The sequence below is a fragment of the Jatropha curcas genome, chromosome 2, assembly GCF_041381405.1.
Source record: "Jatropha curcas cultivar XTBG-Jc1 chromosome 2, XTBG_Jcur_1.0, whole genome shotgun sequence".
In the NCBI taxonomy this organism is placed as follows: Eukaryota; Viridiplantae; Streptophyta; class Magnoliopsida; order Malpighiales; family Euphorbiaceae; genus Jatropha; species Jatropha curcas.
The window spans coordinates 31867815-31884036 of NC_143152.1; the positions used below are offsets into that span (position 1 = coordinate 31867815).

The 16222-nt window shown below is 36.0% G+C and overlaps 2 protein-coding genes across 2 annotated transcripts; one reads left to right on the plus strand and one right to left on the minus strand.

Moving 5' to 3' along the window:
- Nucleotides 1-118: 118 nt before the first annotated feature.
- Nucleotides 119-2558, plus strand: LOC149498635 (uncharacterized). Its single transcript, XM_089717700.1, has 3 exons — nt 119-991; nt 1091-1207; nt 1298-2558. The coding sequence occupies exons 1-3, from the start codon at nt 242-244 to the stop codon at nt 2186-2188; spliced, it is 1758 nt and encodes a 585-aa protein (XP_089573826.1). The 5' UTR covers nt 119-241; the 3' UTR covers nt 2189-2558.
- A 1543-nt stretch (nt 2559-4101) lies between these two features.
- On the minus strand, nt 4102-13376 carry LOC119369116 (uncharacterized). Its single transcript, XM_089717360.1, has 9 exons — nt 10049-13376; nt 8970-9428; nt 8675-8890; nt 8130-8564; nt 7116-7943; nt 6361-6999; nt 5507-6223; nt 4570-5406; nt 4102-4373 (listed from the first exon to the last, which is right to left on the minus strand). Exons 1-9 carry the CDS (start codon nt 12842-12844, stop codon nt 4335-4337), a joined length of 6966 nt encoding a protein of 2321 aa, XP_089573486.1. The 5' UTR covers nt 12845-13376; the 3' UTR covers nt 4102-4334.
- Nucleotides 13377-16222: the final 2846 nt, after the last annotated feature.

Sequence of the window (16222 nt, forward strand, 5' to 3'; positions counted from 1 at the left end):
GAAAAAAACAATGAGGAAGCTAAGAATCCTGTGGAAACCTCCACCGAATCACCATCAAGTGCAATGCAAAATAAGGAATCTGGGAATCCTGGTGAAACACCAATTAAACCAGAATCATCCAAAAAAATAACCCCCAAATCATTGAGGGCCAAATCTGAAGTTAAGAAAAAATCATTGAAGGTCAAGAAAGCTAAAGATAATCCACGAACTTGGGGAAGAAACAGAAAGAAGAAGAATAACAATGTTGTCCAAGAGAAAAAAGGAAGGTGACAGGCAAGAGCACAAGAATGATCAGAACCCAAATTCTGAGAAAGAGGGACAAAACAAAGGTGCCCATGAAGAGCACAATGCAAAACAGCAAGAGACTGAAAAGAGCCAAGAAAGGGTTGCTGGTTCAAGTCGGAGCGGAAGTAACCTAAGGAGCGAAGGAAAGCCTGGCAGTACAGATAAGAGCTCGAGGAGTCAAAAAAACAAAGGAAAACCTGATGTGAAGGAAGGTAACAGACAGGAGCACAAGAATGACCAGAACCCAAATTCTAGGGAAGAGAAACTTAAAAAGAAAGGTGCCCATGAAGAGCACAATGCAAAGCACCTGGAGACTCAAAAGAGCCAAGAAAGGATTGCTGGTTCAAGTAGGAACGGGAGTAACTTAAGGAGTGAAGGAAAGCCTGGCAATACAGATAAGAACTCGAGAAGTCAAAGAAACAAAGGAAAGCTTGATTTGAAGGAAAAGAGTCAAAGAGATGAAAGAAAGGAGAAGCTCGGTGGTTTGATCTTTATGTGTAGTGCAAAGACCAAGCCAGATTGTTTCCGATATCAAGTCATGGGAGTAACAGGAAGTAAAAAAGACCTTGTGCTGGGTGTGAAACCTGGACTAAAGCTTTTCCTCTATGATTTTGATCTTAGACTTATGTATGGAATTTATAAAGCTTCATCTTCTGGTGGGATGAGACTGGAGCCCAAGGCTTTTGGTGGATCCTTCCCAGTTCAGGTTATGTTTTAGTATATCCAGTCTAACTTATCTCGGTAAACATTGTTGTTTTCTTCACCAATTTAGTTAGATCTGTAGACTGATATCTTTGAAGTTCAGGTACGTTTCAGTATCCATAAGGATTGTTTTCCACTCCCTGAGAGTGTCTTCAAGAGGGCTATAAAGGACAACTACGATGAGAAGAACAAGTTCAAGATAGAACTTACTGTTCGACAAGTGAGAATTACTTGTTTAACCTGGTAGTTTTATGGTTATTCTCTATTTTCACAGTTTACCATTCATGATTTTACGAAATTTCCCTTTCAGGTTAGGAAGCTCAGTGAACTTTTCCGACCTGCCATATTTCAGTCAGTGCAGTCAGCTACAGTGCCTATCCATTCCCCAGCAAAGGCAACTATGCGAGATAGGGAAGCTTGTGAGGGGCAGAGAGATTTGCGACGTCTTTCAGATCGGGAAACATTTGCCAGAGTTAGTGGTGATGGTAGGAGTTATCCTGTAGTCCCTCATGAAAGGGATCAGGGTATTGGGCGCCAGGAGGTGGTATTAAGACATAAAGAGGAAACTTCTCGCGATTTATACATGAGTGAAAAGGATTATCGTACTTATGGTCTTCAAAGAGAGCGAAGAAACGTGACTCCTGTACGTGGTGCTCCTTCTAATACCCTAGATCTATACCAGAAGGATCTGGAAAGAGAGCAGCTTCTTAGACAGCCAGCTACTATATATGGTGATACTGTTCCCATGCAGAGAGCATCCATTCTTGCTGATCCCCTGTACTTGGCTCAAAGAGAGTTTCAGACATATAATCTTAGTGGTAGAAGTGAATTGCCACCTGCAGCTCCTTCAGTTTCTGCAGCAGCATCTGGTTCTGCGATTACTGCGTTAGACTCGTATACAAGGGATCCATATTATTCTTATCAACACGGTGCTTCTGCGAATTCATATGTGCTGCCCCCAAGGCGCGAAGAAGTTTCTTCAGCTTCCTATTATTCTGATAGTCTGAAAGAGACTTATTTAACTGAAGCTGATCCTCTACATAGGAGAGAGACTGATCAAATGGATAAATTGCACTTAAAGTATGCTATTGATCCACTACCAGATTATAGGAAGACATACCAAGGAGCCAAACCAGAAATCGCACCACCGCCTGTTTCATCTCGGTACTCATTTGCGGGGCCGTCTATGTCCTATCGCTAACTTGTTCTTAAATCTATTTACCTTTTCTGTTTAGTTCCCCATTAGAGCGCGCAAGTTAAAAATCAGTAGAGGACAATTTGTTTTCTAATACTTGCACTATCATCAGTGCTTGGTGCTTTATTATTGTACCTTCTTCCATATATTGTATCAGTAATTGTCAGCCTAACAAAATAGTTGCAGGCAAGTATGGGGAGGTTTAATATTTGAAGGAAATGCCTGCAGCATCAGAGTTGTTGAAGGAAATGCCTGCAGCATCAGAGTTGTTAAAAAATGTGGAGATGGTTTCATTTTTGCACATCCAGATTACTGCTTATGTACTGGAAACTACGACTTAGACGTGTTTCTGTTTATAACTTCATATCCACTCAAATCTAGGCATAGAATTGGATTGTATTCATTATTTTATATATAGTAATCCGAGTATTTTAGGGGTTTAAAGTTCAGGAGCTGAATTTTAAATATATATTAATATTAATATGTCAAGAAAGAATTTACTAAATTTGAATTCATTTAAATTAATCGTGTTTAATTTGATTTTAAGTTTTTAATTACAATTTAATAATGTTGACTTCAAGTCTTTGCAACATTTTTTAAAACCGAGGTCAAGTAAGCAATTAAAACTCACTTGAGCTATAGCAAATTTCGTCTACTTAAAACGGGCTGTGAAAACTGAGGCCCATGGATTGTGAACACATGACTAGTGTTTGGATTTGAATTTACCAAATTTTAGTGAAATTTTCAATTTGATTTTCTCTAAAAAAAATGTTGCTATCAATTGGCGGAGAGTATTTGAATTGTGATTATCAAATTTAGCCGGTGTATGATCTTATCTGAAACAATGCTCCCTTAAGTTACACTTATCATAAACAAAAGTCCCTATCATGTGGTTAGGGAGGCATGCTCCCTTTAATTCAATCCTAACCACTCACATGATAAATAAATCAAGATTGAGTTATTTTATAGTTGCATGCATATCCACAAAATAAATGTTTGCACATGTTTATGATAATAAAGCTATATCTGATATGGTTGTGTCATTATAGAATTTAGTTGGTGAAGCAATTTCTACTTCCAAAAATCAAGGAAAGACTTTTTTTCTCCTCTAGTCATTTTCTTCATGGGATATTACCACTTCCTTGCTATGTGTAGTATATATGTTTCTAACATGTCTTCGTTTCTCCAAATGCATATTTTTGGTTCACAAGCCTTTCTCTTACACTCTTGTATCATTTAAAAGGTTCACACAAAGAAAATAATATAACTTTTTTAAAATTTTCTAAGATCTTACCTATATTTTGTACTATATTTGTGTAATTATGGGCGTTCCTTTAGTATTAATATTTTGAACCGAAAACGACAGTGAAAATGTAAAGTAAAAATTATTAAAATTTCACTTTCAAATGAATTTCTTTCAGCTAAAAAATATTTGAGCTTAAATTTTACATGAGTCCTCACATTTTTTAATAAATCTCATCGAATTGATGAAAAGTCCGGTGATTCGTTCAAATCTCTCATTACATCTTTTTTTCTTTAAAAAAAAAAAAAGGGGAACAACTAGCTTATTTCTTATTATCTCATATTATCTTTTCAATGAGATATAAAATTTATAATTATAGCATCACACCCTTGAAACAATGCTAGTATCATCATAGCAAAGCTGTTTGCAATCAGAGGTAGAGCTAGGACAATTATTTTAATTATTTTGAGGAGCCAAATGAAATTTTGTTGCAAATTGTAGAGAGCAAAATATAATTTTCAAAAGAATTTTTTTTTTTTTTTTTAATTCTTGGGTGGCCTTAGCCCCTTCAGCCTCCAACTTAATATCGTATGGTAACTTGAATGTTTTTTCTGGTATTGTAAAAAGAATGTGTTAAGTTAAGAGGGATGTTTTGCCATGGAGAATCTCGTGTATATTAATTTAAATAAGATCTCTGCACTTCATTGATGGTTTCAAGTCAGAAATATAATTTATTCAAAACAAATTTAAGATGAATATCAGAATCCTTGAAGAAATACAAATATAGAGAGAGCTTCACAGCAGCAATAACATGGAAATAAAATGATCCTCCACCATTTCATAAATCAATAGAGTACACCATTTGCCTCTACTGCCTCGTATCACAACGAAAATCGACTTTTTACGCCTTCAGCACTCGATAGATGGCGATTGATCTTCCTCTGCATTCTGGCGACCATGCAAAATATGCAGCAGAGGCAATAAAGTCAGATAATGCTTGAGGACGACTCTAGTTACCAATTTTTAAAGAAATGGTTTTCCTTTTTTGGTCTTTTAATGAATTGTGTGATTTCTTGAACTACTAACGCATGCACTTACCTACCTATTCATTAAAGGAAATGAATATTGAATTCAGAAAACATACCATTTCTGTAAACAACTGTTGTATGGTGGCGTTAAGATTGCCATTCCAACGTCCTTCATGTCCTTGTTCTCCTGTCACTCTTAAAGTTTGTAGCTTTGGCGTGCTTAAGACTCCACTTGAGAAAACCTGCATCTTGGGGCACTGCTCCACAATTACTAGTGTCAAAGAGGGAAACTTGAAGCTGTGCTCTGCTGCACAAAAGCTAACGAGGCTGGGTAAATAAAGAAGTTCCAGCGTTTCTAATTTGTTGAAGATGATCTCCTCTCTTGATCCATCATTTCCTTCGCTGGCAACTATTTCTATCAGCATATCGCATTCCCTTATACTCAATCTTGTAAGCTGAACCAGACTTTTTGCTGTTGAGGACGTCATCAAACTTGCTAATACTTTGCAAGATTTTACAACCATAGTTGTCAGATTCTGGAAAGAAGCTGAGGATGGTGCTAAAGTAATCAAACTGTCACACCGCCAAACAGATAGAATTTCGAGAGATTGAAGAACTTTGTCTAACTGGGAGTCTTGGTTCCAAATATGCTCTAAATTGGCAAGAGCATACAACTCTAGGTGCCGTATCTGCCCGACAGTCTTAACATATTTTTCTTTACCTACATGTCCTTCATGTGGGAACAGCTCTTTGAATTGACTGCACCCTACAGCAAGTTTTTCCATGCTGTGGAATCTTTCAAGGAGATCAAATGGAAAAACTGCAGATTCATCGTGATAGCAATTTATCTGTATGAATTTCAGCATGTGAAAGAGGTCTTCTGGAAACTGGCCTTCCAATATCGTTGTTGCATCCTTTCTTGTTAGCGATAAATGCTCCAAGTTGTTGATGATCTGGAAAAAAAGACAAATTGAAATAGTTTGAAGACATGTTAAGAAAAAAACTCGTCGTGCTTAGATTTTCTTTAATATAGGGATTGAGGACCACAGGTACCTCTCTAAATGAGAAAAGCGCGTTCTCCATTTGTGTTTCTTGCAAGTTGCTGTCAACTGGTTCAAAGGTTAAAGTCTCCAATTTGTCACAATGAAAGACAGCCAACTTTTCTAGAACTGGACATTCTAGTGTGTGAGATCCAGGATAGAAACAATTTAGCTCATTTAATCTCCACAAGTCCAAGGACTTGAGTTGAGGAAATGCAAACTTAGGATTTGTTTCCACTTCTTCCTCCTTTGTAACAAGTTCTTTCAAGCCACAATTACTTAAGTCAAGTTTTTTAAGTTGGAGAAGATTTTTAGCAATGGAAGTTGGAAACAGGTTTTTCAGGCTTGGACAGTGCCAAACATGAACTGAACTCAGGTTAGGAAAGGAGAGAGCTTGTTGGGGATCCTTATTCCACACATACTTCAAATTTTGGAGGTTTCGAATATCCAAATTTCTCAATTCACTCGTTATTGATTCTGTTATATTTATAACCAGCTCTTGGAGATCGAAGACCACTTCTAGTGAATCACAATTCCCTATGACCACATCGTTGAGATTCTCGAGTCTCTTGAATATGTTAGATGGAAAAATTTGCACTAGTTGATTGCCATATTCCACCTTCATTACCCGTAATTTGTAGAAAGAATCTGAGTGGAGTTGGTTGTGCCAGATCTTTCTCAAAGCATCTGCATTGGAAATTTGCACTTGCACCAAGTTGGGGAAGGCAACCTGCATCACAAAATCATACTCCATTACTAATATGATGAAAATAGAACACCAAAGTACACCAGCTAAATAAACAAATTAACCGAACCATATAACAGGAATGAAGACAATCTTTTTAGATAATTAGAAAAAGAGATCACCTTTTCATTAAAGAGTGTATAGTCCAATATTTCACTTTCACTGCTTGCTGCCATGACTGCACTTGCAGAGCTGGAGACAAATGTCATCAGTACAGGGCAATTTTTAATTTGCAGCTCATTTAATGCAGGACATTCAATCAAATCACATGTGCAGAATCGTGTGAGTTTCGGAAGACCTCCAAGTTTCAGGAACCCTAGTTCACGTAGTAACATCCTCGTTTCTTCTTCTGAACCGTCCCCGACTATTACTTGCTCCATCTTTTTACAATCAGATATCTCAATTCTTTGGAGATGCACAATACTTTTAATCATTGATGATGATAAGAGATATTTTAAATTGCCACAACCATGCACAGTCAAGCTTGTTAACTTTGAAAAATGTCCAACAAATCCACTCGGATTTAGCCATTCTAGACCAAATATTCGTTCTACTGCATCACAATTTCTTACCTCAAGCTCTTCCAATTTACCCAAAAATGGTATTAGATTGGATGGAACTGAGCTAAAGGTAAATCTGCAATCATCGATCACCAGCGTATTTAAATTGCAGAATAACTGTACTGGAAGTTGGTCGTGCCAGATTTGTTTTAATCGGGGAAATTCTGAGAGTTTCAAATGCTGCAGGCCACTAAATCCAACCTAGAAAGCAAAATTGTGCTTTAGTGATTGCAAGTCTGTAACAAATTAATTATTCTCATGGACAAGAAACAAATAGACATCCGGAATTTAGCAGGAGAGATTGCTATCAAACTTACCATTTCTTCATAGAATTGTTTTATGGTGGTATTCAGGTCCCCAATCCAAAGCCATTTATCTCTATCCTGTGTCTGATATACTCTCTTTAGCTCTGGTGAGGTTATGACTCCTTGAGAGAAAATCTTCATGTTGGGGCACTGTGCCACAACTACATCATTCAAAGATGGGAATTTGATGGTGCAACTTGCGATTGAGCAGAAGCTAGTCAGGTTTTTTAAGCCACAGAGCTCTAGAGTTTCCAATTTACTGAGAATAATCTGAGGTTGGGAATGGGATTGGGATTCATTTCCCTCGTTGGCTACAATTTCTTTCAGCATATTGCTATCTCTTACAGTCAATTTCGTGAGGTTCACCATACTGTTTGCAGTAGAGGATGCTACTAGGTTAACTAGTCGATCACAGTCCGAAACATCAAGAGTAGAAAGGTTTTGGAAAGATGCGGTTGACGGTGCCAAGATAATCAAACTGCGGCAAACCCATACTTCTAAAGCTTCAAGATTTTGGAAAACATGGTCAGGTGGGCAATCTTCACTCCAAATGTGGCTCATGTGCGGAAGGTTGTCCAGTTTTAAGAATTGCAGCCGAGCGAGAGCCCCTTCAGCTTCACCAAGAATACCATGTTGGAATAGCACTTGGAAGGCACAAGTTCGCAGAGCAAGCTTTTTAATATTTGGAAATTTATGAATGAGACCAAATGCAGAATCTGTTGAACCATCAAGAAAACAATTCAATTCAAGAAATTCTAGTTTGTGTGCTGGAAACTGGCCTTGAGGAATCGTTGAGGTGTCCCTGTTCTCTAATGATAAATGCTTCAAGTTGGGAATAATCTGGAAACCATTGAATAGAAATCAAGTTGAGTTAATAGTCCGTTTATAGGAATACAGTTATATGATTACGAACTCAAACGAATAAATCAAATTTTGTTCGAAGGAAAAATGTTTTGTTTTTTAGGTTTTAAGAAACTTTTTTCTTGTAAAATATTAAAATTGAAAAAAACACATTTTCTTACATACCTTTCTAAATGAAAAAAGTGGCTGCGGAACCTGAATTTTCAATTGAGTCTTCTGCTTCTCCAAGTCCATTGTTTGCAAATCCCCAGGTTCTGAAGTAAAAATTTCCAATTTATCACAGTGATAGACACTCAATTTTTCTAACTGCGGACATTCTAAGATGTGGTTTTCTGAGTAAAAACACTTTAATCGATTTAATCTCCAAAGGGATAAGGACTTCAGTCGACTAAATGTAAACTTAGGAGTTGCTTCTGCTCTTTCCTCTTTGGCAACAATTTCCTCCATCCCGCAACCATCTATATCCAGCAGTTCAAGTTGTGGAAGACTTTGAGCTATTGAAAATGGGAATAGCTCTTTCAAATTTGGACAAATCCATGCATACACAATTTGTAGCTTACTAAAGGACAAAATTCCACTAGGATCCCCATTCCATACATTCTTCAAATTTGGGAGTTGTTTCTTATACTCAAATCTCTCAATTGAGTCTGACTGGTTGCTACAACATCTGTTTCTTCTTGTTTTTTCATCAATGCTTGGAGATCAAATACCTCTTCCACTAAATTACAATCATTAACCATCAATGTTTCTAAGTTCTTGAATCTCAGCAACTGTTTAGATGGAAAAACTTTCAATAGTTCTTTTCCATGCTCTACTTCGAGTACTTTCAATCTACAAAAGGAATCCACCCGGAGTTCATCGTTCCATATCATCTTCAATGTGTGCATGTTCGTGATACGCAGATTTTCCAAGTTGGGAAACAAAATCTGAAGTAAAAATTTCATGGAGTTAACATCAAATTCTGAAAACTAAAAGATGAACGTAAACAGAAAAGAAGGAAATAACCTTTTCATCAAAGAGAGTTGAGTTTGCTTGTCCACTAGTTCCCGCATATGTCCTTCTGGAACTAGAGATAAATGCTTGGAGTTGCGGGCAATTCTCTATCCACAGCAATTTCAAGGAGGGACATTCTATGAACTTCGCAGTGCAAAATCTTCTGAGACTCTGAAGGCCTTTGAGCTTCATGGAGACCAGTTTAGGGAATAGCATTTTGCTCTTCATTTCTTCTCGGTTTGTAACTATGACTTCTTTCATGGATTTACAATCCCTTATCTCAATGTTTATGAGTTTCGCGAGGCTTTCAACTATAGAAGATGTGAATAAATAGCTTAAATTCTCGCAGGTGTCAATAATCAAGCTTGTTAAGTTTGTAATCCATGGAGATAATTCTGCAAGTTGATTGGGCCATATCTTCTCCACATTGATTGAAGCTAATTTCAGATCTACCAAATTGGGGAATTGAATCTGTAGACACAATTTGTGTTTCAAGAAAAATAAATTTAAGTACTGTCAACTCCAAAACATACTAATAGAGAAATGGACATGCTTAAATTTAATAATTGCATTAATTTTAGTGCCTAAAACATAAAATAGAAAATTATTATTTAAAACTTTTAATTTAATTGGTTAGCTTAGTTTCCTATTATTGAAGTGAACAATCTGAGTTTATTAAAGTGAACAATTAATGTTAATGTATTGGAAATTAAGTAAGAAATGTCTACTATACGCTTATTGAATTAATTATTAGTTATTATTTCAATAATCATGTGTTATTTAATATGGACAAAATAGAAAAGTTATATAAAAAAAATTATTCTTTAATTATATTTCTTAATTTGTGTGAAAAAAGGAAGTGTACTGTCTTTTTGGGACGGGAGTAATATAATATATATATATATATATATACTTTGTTTGGAAGAAAAGAAAAAAAAAAAAAACTCAACCTTAAAAGTTTTATTTGATTTGTGTTGCTTTAGCTGCCAAGAATTTGATATTATTTCACGTCTCATAAACAGAAATATACTTCATTTTCAAATGAAAAAAAAAAAAAAAAAATGGGACTAGAAAAAGGATATGAAGCGCACCTTTTTGCTGAAAAGTAGCGAGAGAGTTGCAGATTCATCCTCCAATATGACGTCTCCAGAGCTCGTAGAAGCTGTTGCTGGCTTTAGGGAAATGGAAGGCACATCCCCTTGGGAGCAAAAGCATGTAAGCTGAGGTAAATGTTCCAATTTCAATTTGCGTAAATGTGGCAACTTAATTTCAGAATCTTCTCTTCTTTCCATAGCAACAATCTCTTTCAAAATTTCACAGCGGCTTACATTTATTTTTTCGAGCACCAAAAGACCCTTGAGCATAGAGAACGAACAGAGATTCTCCAATACATTACAATTTCCGACCTTTAATTCTCTTAAATTGCGGAAAGACCTCATCACATAACTGCCGTGATAAATCTTCTCCAATTTCTTTAAATTTTGTAGAAATAATGACTCCAACTCGGGGAAAGCAATGACATGGTTCATCCTCCTCCAGTCTATAATATGTTCAATATCAAGACTATTTTGGATGTAGAGTTTCTTCAAGTATGGAAAACCTTCTTCGTCTAACTCATGGAGGATATTTTTTACACCGTTCAGCTCATCCAAATGTAGATGTTCAGTTGTCATCAATAAGACTTTTATTCCCTCAAGGTTAACACTTGTGTTAAGCTTGAGTTTCAGCACTTTTGACGTTGCATACATATCATCAGACCAATTCCACCCATCCCCAATGAATATTCTAAATCTCTCCAGCTTTTCAGAGAACAAATCTCTAGGCAGTATGTTTGCATCAAGAATGTGTATGTCTAGAGCTACTAGATTTGATAGAGCCTTCAATTCAGAGAGGCTAGCATTTTTCCCTACACCACCTTGTTTTTCACCCTCCCATTGGACAAAGCTGTTACCCATGCGCAGGTCCTCCAATCGGACTAACTTTGACAGGACATTGCGAGGAATCACTTCTAGGCTAGAACAGTCGCTCAAATCTAAAAGTCGCAGATGAGTCAACTGCTCCAATTCCCTTGGCAATCGAACAATATCAGAGTTCATAAGGCTGAGAACTTGCAACTTCTTTAGCTTTCCGATTATACTTATATCTTCCAACTTACAATAATCCAAACACAAGGTTTGAAGATTCTCAAGAATTTGAATTGACAAAGGTAGTGACAATAAACTTATGCCTGTTAAATCCAAAACTTTCAGTTCTGTTGTCATAGTAAAAAGGTCATCTGGGATTCTTAACGAGAGACCCAAAGCAGGAAAAACTAGTAGAAATGATTGCAGTTGCGGGCATTCAAGTGTTGTAGGAAGCTCAGGAATTTCAGGATAATATAAAGAGATTGCGGTGCACTGTTCAAGTTTAGATTTAGGTGGCCATTCTAATAACTTGTCATCTGCTACAGCGAAGACGTGATGATCCCTAGATGCAGTTGAAATAGCAAAACTGCGAACAACGTCGTGCATTTTGAATTCTCCATCCCTCTGACCTTCTAGCAGCAAACATGAGGATTTGAGGTCATTAACATACTTATGAAGTCTATTACTTGTTTCCTCTAAGTTTCTGCATCGCTTGAATAAACTCAAGCCCAAAACATATTTCAGCAATTGGTCTACTCTATCGCTAAAAAATAAATATGCGCTTAAACGTAATAGTGATTTCATTTCATCATTTTCCAAATATCTATAGCTTAAATCAAAACAAGATTGAACTTGCTTATCCATATCATCCTCATCAGACCTTTTCAGGCGTTCCAAGGCATCCTTCCATTCTTCCAACCCCTTATTTTTCAATGCTGTTGCAACTGCCACAATTGAAATTGGCAAACCTGCACATCTCTTTGCAACTTCATCTGTCATAGGTTTTATCTGCGAATGTTTTAGAGTTCCCACCTTCTTCTCAAATAATTGCCTTGCCTCTTCATCCTCTAAAACTTGAAGCTTGAAATTCCTCTCTATGCCCATCTCATGCAATACATTTCGATTTCTGGATGTCATCAGTATCTTGCATCCTTTATGTTCGGTGCCAAGAGGAATTCCGATATCTTCTAGTTTGATTTGTGCCCAAACGTCATCAAGAATTACAAGAATTTTCTCCTCCTGTTTCAGTCTTAAGCATAACGAAGCTGCCCTCGGTGTGGGGGCCTCCGCGTCAAGAGGGAACCTTAACCACTCTGCGATCTCTTGTTGAATTCTTTTCAAGTCTACATTAGAGGTTACCGTTGCTATAACCACCACCTTGAAAATTCCATCTTCCTCAACTTGTTTGGCAAGTTTTTTTGCTAGTGTTGTCTTGCCCACACCTCCCATTCCATACACCCCAATCATAGTAACATCAACATCTTTTAGAGCCTCCAGCATTTGGTTCAAAATTAGCATTCTGGATTCAAAGGCTTCATAATCCTTAGGAGGGCCTATCCCCTTGAGAGCAGTGCGGTAGGAGATTTTCTCAAACTTGCCTTCGTTTCGAACCTCAACCAGAACTTGTGTCTTTTTATTTGCTTTTCTGCTGAACTGGTGGCGGGTCTTCATATTAGGACAGCATCCCATAAAGCAAAAATGATTCGCTCTGTCATTATCTTCCAAAATTTTCTCAGAAGCTTCAATTTTCTCATTCGCATCTTTCAGCCAGCTCTTCACAAGATCTTCAATTTGTTCTCCTTTTTGTCTAGCATTCTCCATTTTATGCTCCAAAACTTGCATTTCACCTTTCAGTTTTTGTACTTGAGCTCTCAAGCTCTGGAGGTTGTCCCGGTAGTTCCATATATACCCAATTTGACGCAATACTGAATCAATCAACGGTTCTGTAACTTTTGTTACTCCAGTTCCCACAAGTGTGTCCATTTGCTCCTTAATTGGTTCTTTTTTTTTTTGTTTTTTTTTTTTTTTTGTTTTTAGGAATAAGAAAACAAACTTTCAGACAGGAAAAAGATTGAGAATTGGAAAGAAAATCAACTAATAATAAGCAATTAACATAAAAAGAAGAGAGAGGAGAAAAGATTGTGGTTTTGGAATCAAAATGAGAAATGGAAAACAACAAGGAGAAAACAGACAAAATATGAAGGAATGGAATATAAAAGCAAACAAAAGAAGGAATTTGAAATCCTTAATCTGCAGGAAGGAAGTGATGATCACTTGGCGAAAGCTTAGAATGGCTGATCAAAGAAAAGAAAGAGAAAGAAGCGGGTAAAGGCTTGAAGTGAAGTAAAACAGCCTGCTTCCCCCAACTTAAGTAACGAAGCTGTTGCTACAGTAGGTTGTGATGACGATCATCCATATTCTTATTGTGGATTTTAATTTTTAAAAACTCAGAGAAAACAATAGCAAACTACCAAAGAGAAGATGATAATAATAATAATTTTCTATACTGAAGGCTGAAATGAGACTGATTTTTCTGCTTTGTATTTATTATACTACCACCAAACCATAATAAAGAAGTGACTTGACATCTCATTCATTTGCTTGTCCAACGGGCCTACTCTGTAAGTATGCTTTTTTAAATAATTTCCTATTAAATGCTGTTTCAATTTTCTTTTCTTTTCTTTTCTTTTTTTTTTTTTTTTTTTTTTTGTTTCTGACGTGAAATATAATCTTTTTCTTCTCCCATTATATTGATTTTGGCATCATCTATTAAAAAATATTGAGCAAAAATTCATTTCTCTTGAAAAAATTGAATTGAATTATTGTAAAAAGACTGTTAAAATTGGAGATGGATTCAATTTATTTTATGTTATTCTCTATTTTTAATCATTTAAGTAAAATACGTAATTTATTTTTTAATACGGGAAAGAAAATTTACTTCCAAAATTTGATAATTCTTGGAATTGAAGTAAAATAAAAGAAAGGTGGTCCAAAATATAACGTTCATTTTGACTGATTTACAAATGAAGGTGATGATACTTTACCCTTGTTAAACGTTACAAACTATTCCAAAACTAAGATGAACATTTTGGTCATTCCATGCAGCATTACAAATAATTATATTATATTTAATTTAATTTCAGATCGAAAAAATATATATATAAAGTTCTCAATTTTTTATATATAATTTTTTGAAAAAGTAACTTAACCGCTTTTATCAAATTTCACATTGACATACAAGATTGGGGTGAGAGAAGAGTTTTTCCACTAATTACAAAATTAGCAATTAGGGTGGATAAGCTAGTCATATCATGTCTACTTTCCATTAAGAAGCTTCCAGAATTCATGATAAAAAAAAAATAATAATAATAACAATTGATGGCAGTTAATGTAATAATTACGGGGTGGAAGGGTAAAATAGTCAGAGAAAGTTTATTGGTTTGATTCTTCTAGCCGTAGGGTATAGCCTAGGGGTTGTACGGAAGCAGAGCTGGCGCTCTTTTGAAGCTAGAGAGAGAGAGTCTCAAATGACTTTGCTTGACTTCTATGAGACCCCAAAATCAAATTTGGAGTTACTTCGATTCAATTTCCTCCTTGGTTAAGCTTTGCACTTAAGTCAAGATGTTGACCTCAAAACTGCCCTCAACTGTGATTCTCTATTTTATTTTAAAATCTTTTTTAAAATATTTGTCATTATCAGAGTAAATACATTATTAATTTGGTGAAAATTTTTTAGTTGTTGATAAAATACGCGTCATTCAGACTGATCATTTTATTTATCGATTTTGACTTATGCAGAATATCATCACTAACATAAACCGTATATGTGAACAGTAGTATACGTAAATAGTGACCATTAATAGTAATAGTATAATCGAATAGTAACTTTATGTATGAACAGTAACTGTACACGTAAATAGTACTATATATGAATAGTACATATATTCATGAATAGTACTATACGTAATAGTGCTGGGCTTAATAGTGACGGGCTCAGCAACAGTAACGCCAATAGTAACTATTCACTTTCAACCGCGAGTTACTATTTTACCATTCATCACTAAGTCGATTCTGCAACGTCTTTCCGAGCGGATAACACCAATGGACTCATCGTAATTTTCTCTTCGTCGTGGTATATTTATTTTCAAAATATATCCACGGATCTAGTACCGCTATCTAATCGGCTGGATCTACCGAAACCTTCGGCTCTGATACCACTTGTTGGGAATCAGTTCTGATACCAGTTGTTAGGCATCAATTCTGATACCACTTGTTGGGCCTTTTCAAGAATTAAGAGAATAATTACACAGCGGAAAATAGAAATGGGACACACAGAAATTTACGTGGTTCACCCTCAATTGTTTAGGGCTACGTCCACGGGACAAACTCCGAATAATTATTCTACTATTAAAAAAAGTTCACCCTCAATTGTTTAGGGCTACGTCCACGGGACAAACTCCGAATAATTATTCCACTATTAAAAAAATAGTAGTTACACAAAAAGAGTAACATAAAAATAGTGGCACATAAAGTGTTTTCCAAAAACACCCCATAATAATTTCCTCACTATTTTTCTCTCACCTAGGGAAACTCTTCCTAAAACTAGAAAACTCTCTTGCTACATTTTCTCTTTTTTTCTACTGTGTTGCAGGTGCCTCTATTTATAGAGAATGAGAGACGCATAATTATCGTGTTTACTGCCTAACATGCTCACTGCCCATGTGCAGCAATTCAAAGCCATCACGGTTGAACTGGCTGCTCCTATTTTTTCTTACTTTCACACGTGTGGGTCCCATTTAAGTGGGCACACCACAACACAGACAAGGTACTCCGGCCACATGAAGGTCTGTAAATCCCAAGCAAAAAGTCAAAGAACACAGAGATGTAAGTTTCAGGTATTAATTGTTTACCGAAAGAAATAAGGCAACAATTTGAATCTGCCAATAGAGAGAGGGAGAGGCATGGCTTTAATTACCATAAACTACCAGAAATAATTTTATTAAAAAAAGAAAAAAAAAAAAACAAATTACATCAACTACTTTAATAACATCACTTGTAAAGATCGATACAGCCATCGCAAGAACTCTTATGGCATAGAGTTTGATCCTTCCTGACTTTACAGAACCGATTATTGAACTCACCACAAATAAGCCTGAGGGAAGGAAACTACTTTACATTAACTTCTAAAAGTCACGTGAAGTTATTTAAGAATTAAGATGCAATGTTTTTGTCCTGAAATTAACCAGAAGAGGCTACAGTAGGTTGTGATGACGATCACATCACAACCATTCTTTTTCAGATTTACTTGATCATCATGCATAAACTGGTTAAATTAACAATTATGATTTCAGCAGTTTGACT

Excerpts from the sequence above, each read along its gene's own strand:
- LOC119369116 (XM_089717360.1), bottom strand. The coding sequence starts at position 12,844 with ATGGACACACTTGTGGGAACTGGAGTAACAAAAGTTACAGAACCGTTG. Across the intron at positions 5,407-5,506 it reads CGCTTTTCTCATTTAGAGAG|ATCATCAACAACTTGGAGCA; the intron begins GTACCTGTGGTC and ends CTTTTTTTCCAG. Across the intron at positions 4,374-4,569 it reads AACAGTTGTTTACAGAAATG|AATGCAGAGGAAGATCAATC; the intron begins GTATGTTTTCTG and ends CATGGTCGCCAG.
- LOC149498635 (XM_089717700.1), top strand. The coding sequence starts at position 242 with ATGTTGTCCAAGAGAAAAAAGGAAGGTGACAGGCAAGAGCACAAGAAT. Across the intron at positions 992-1,090 it reads GTGGATCCTTCCCAGTTCAG|GTACGTTTCAGTATCCATAA; the intron begins GTTATGTTTTAG and ends TTTGAAGTTCAG. Across the intron at positions 1,208-1,297 it reads TAGAACTTACTGTTCGACAA|GTTAGGAAGCTCAGTGAACT; the intron begins GTGAGAATTACT and ends TTTCCCTTTCAG.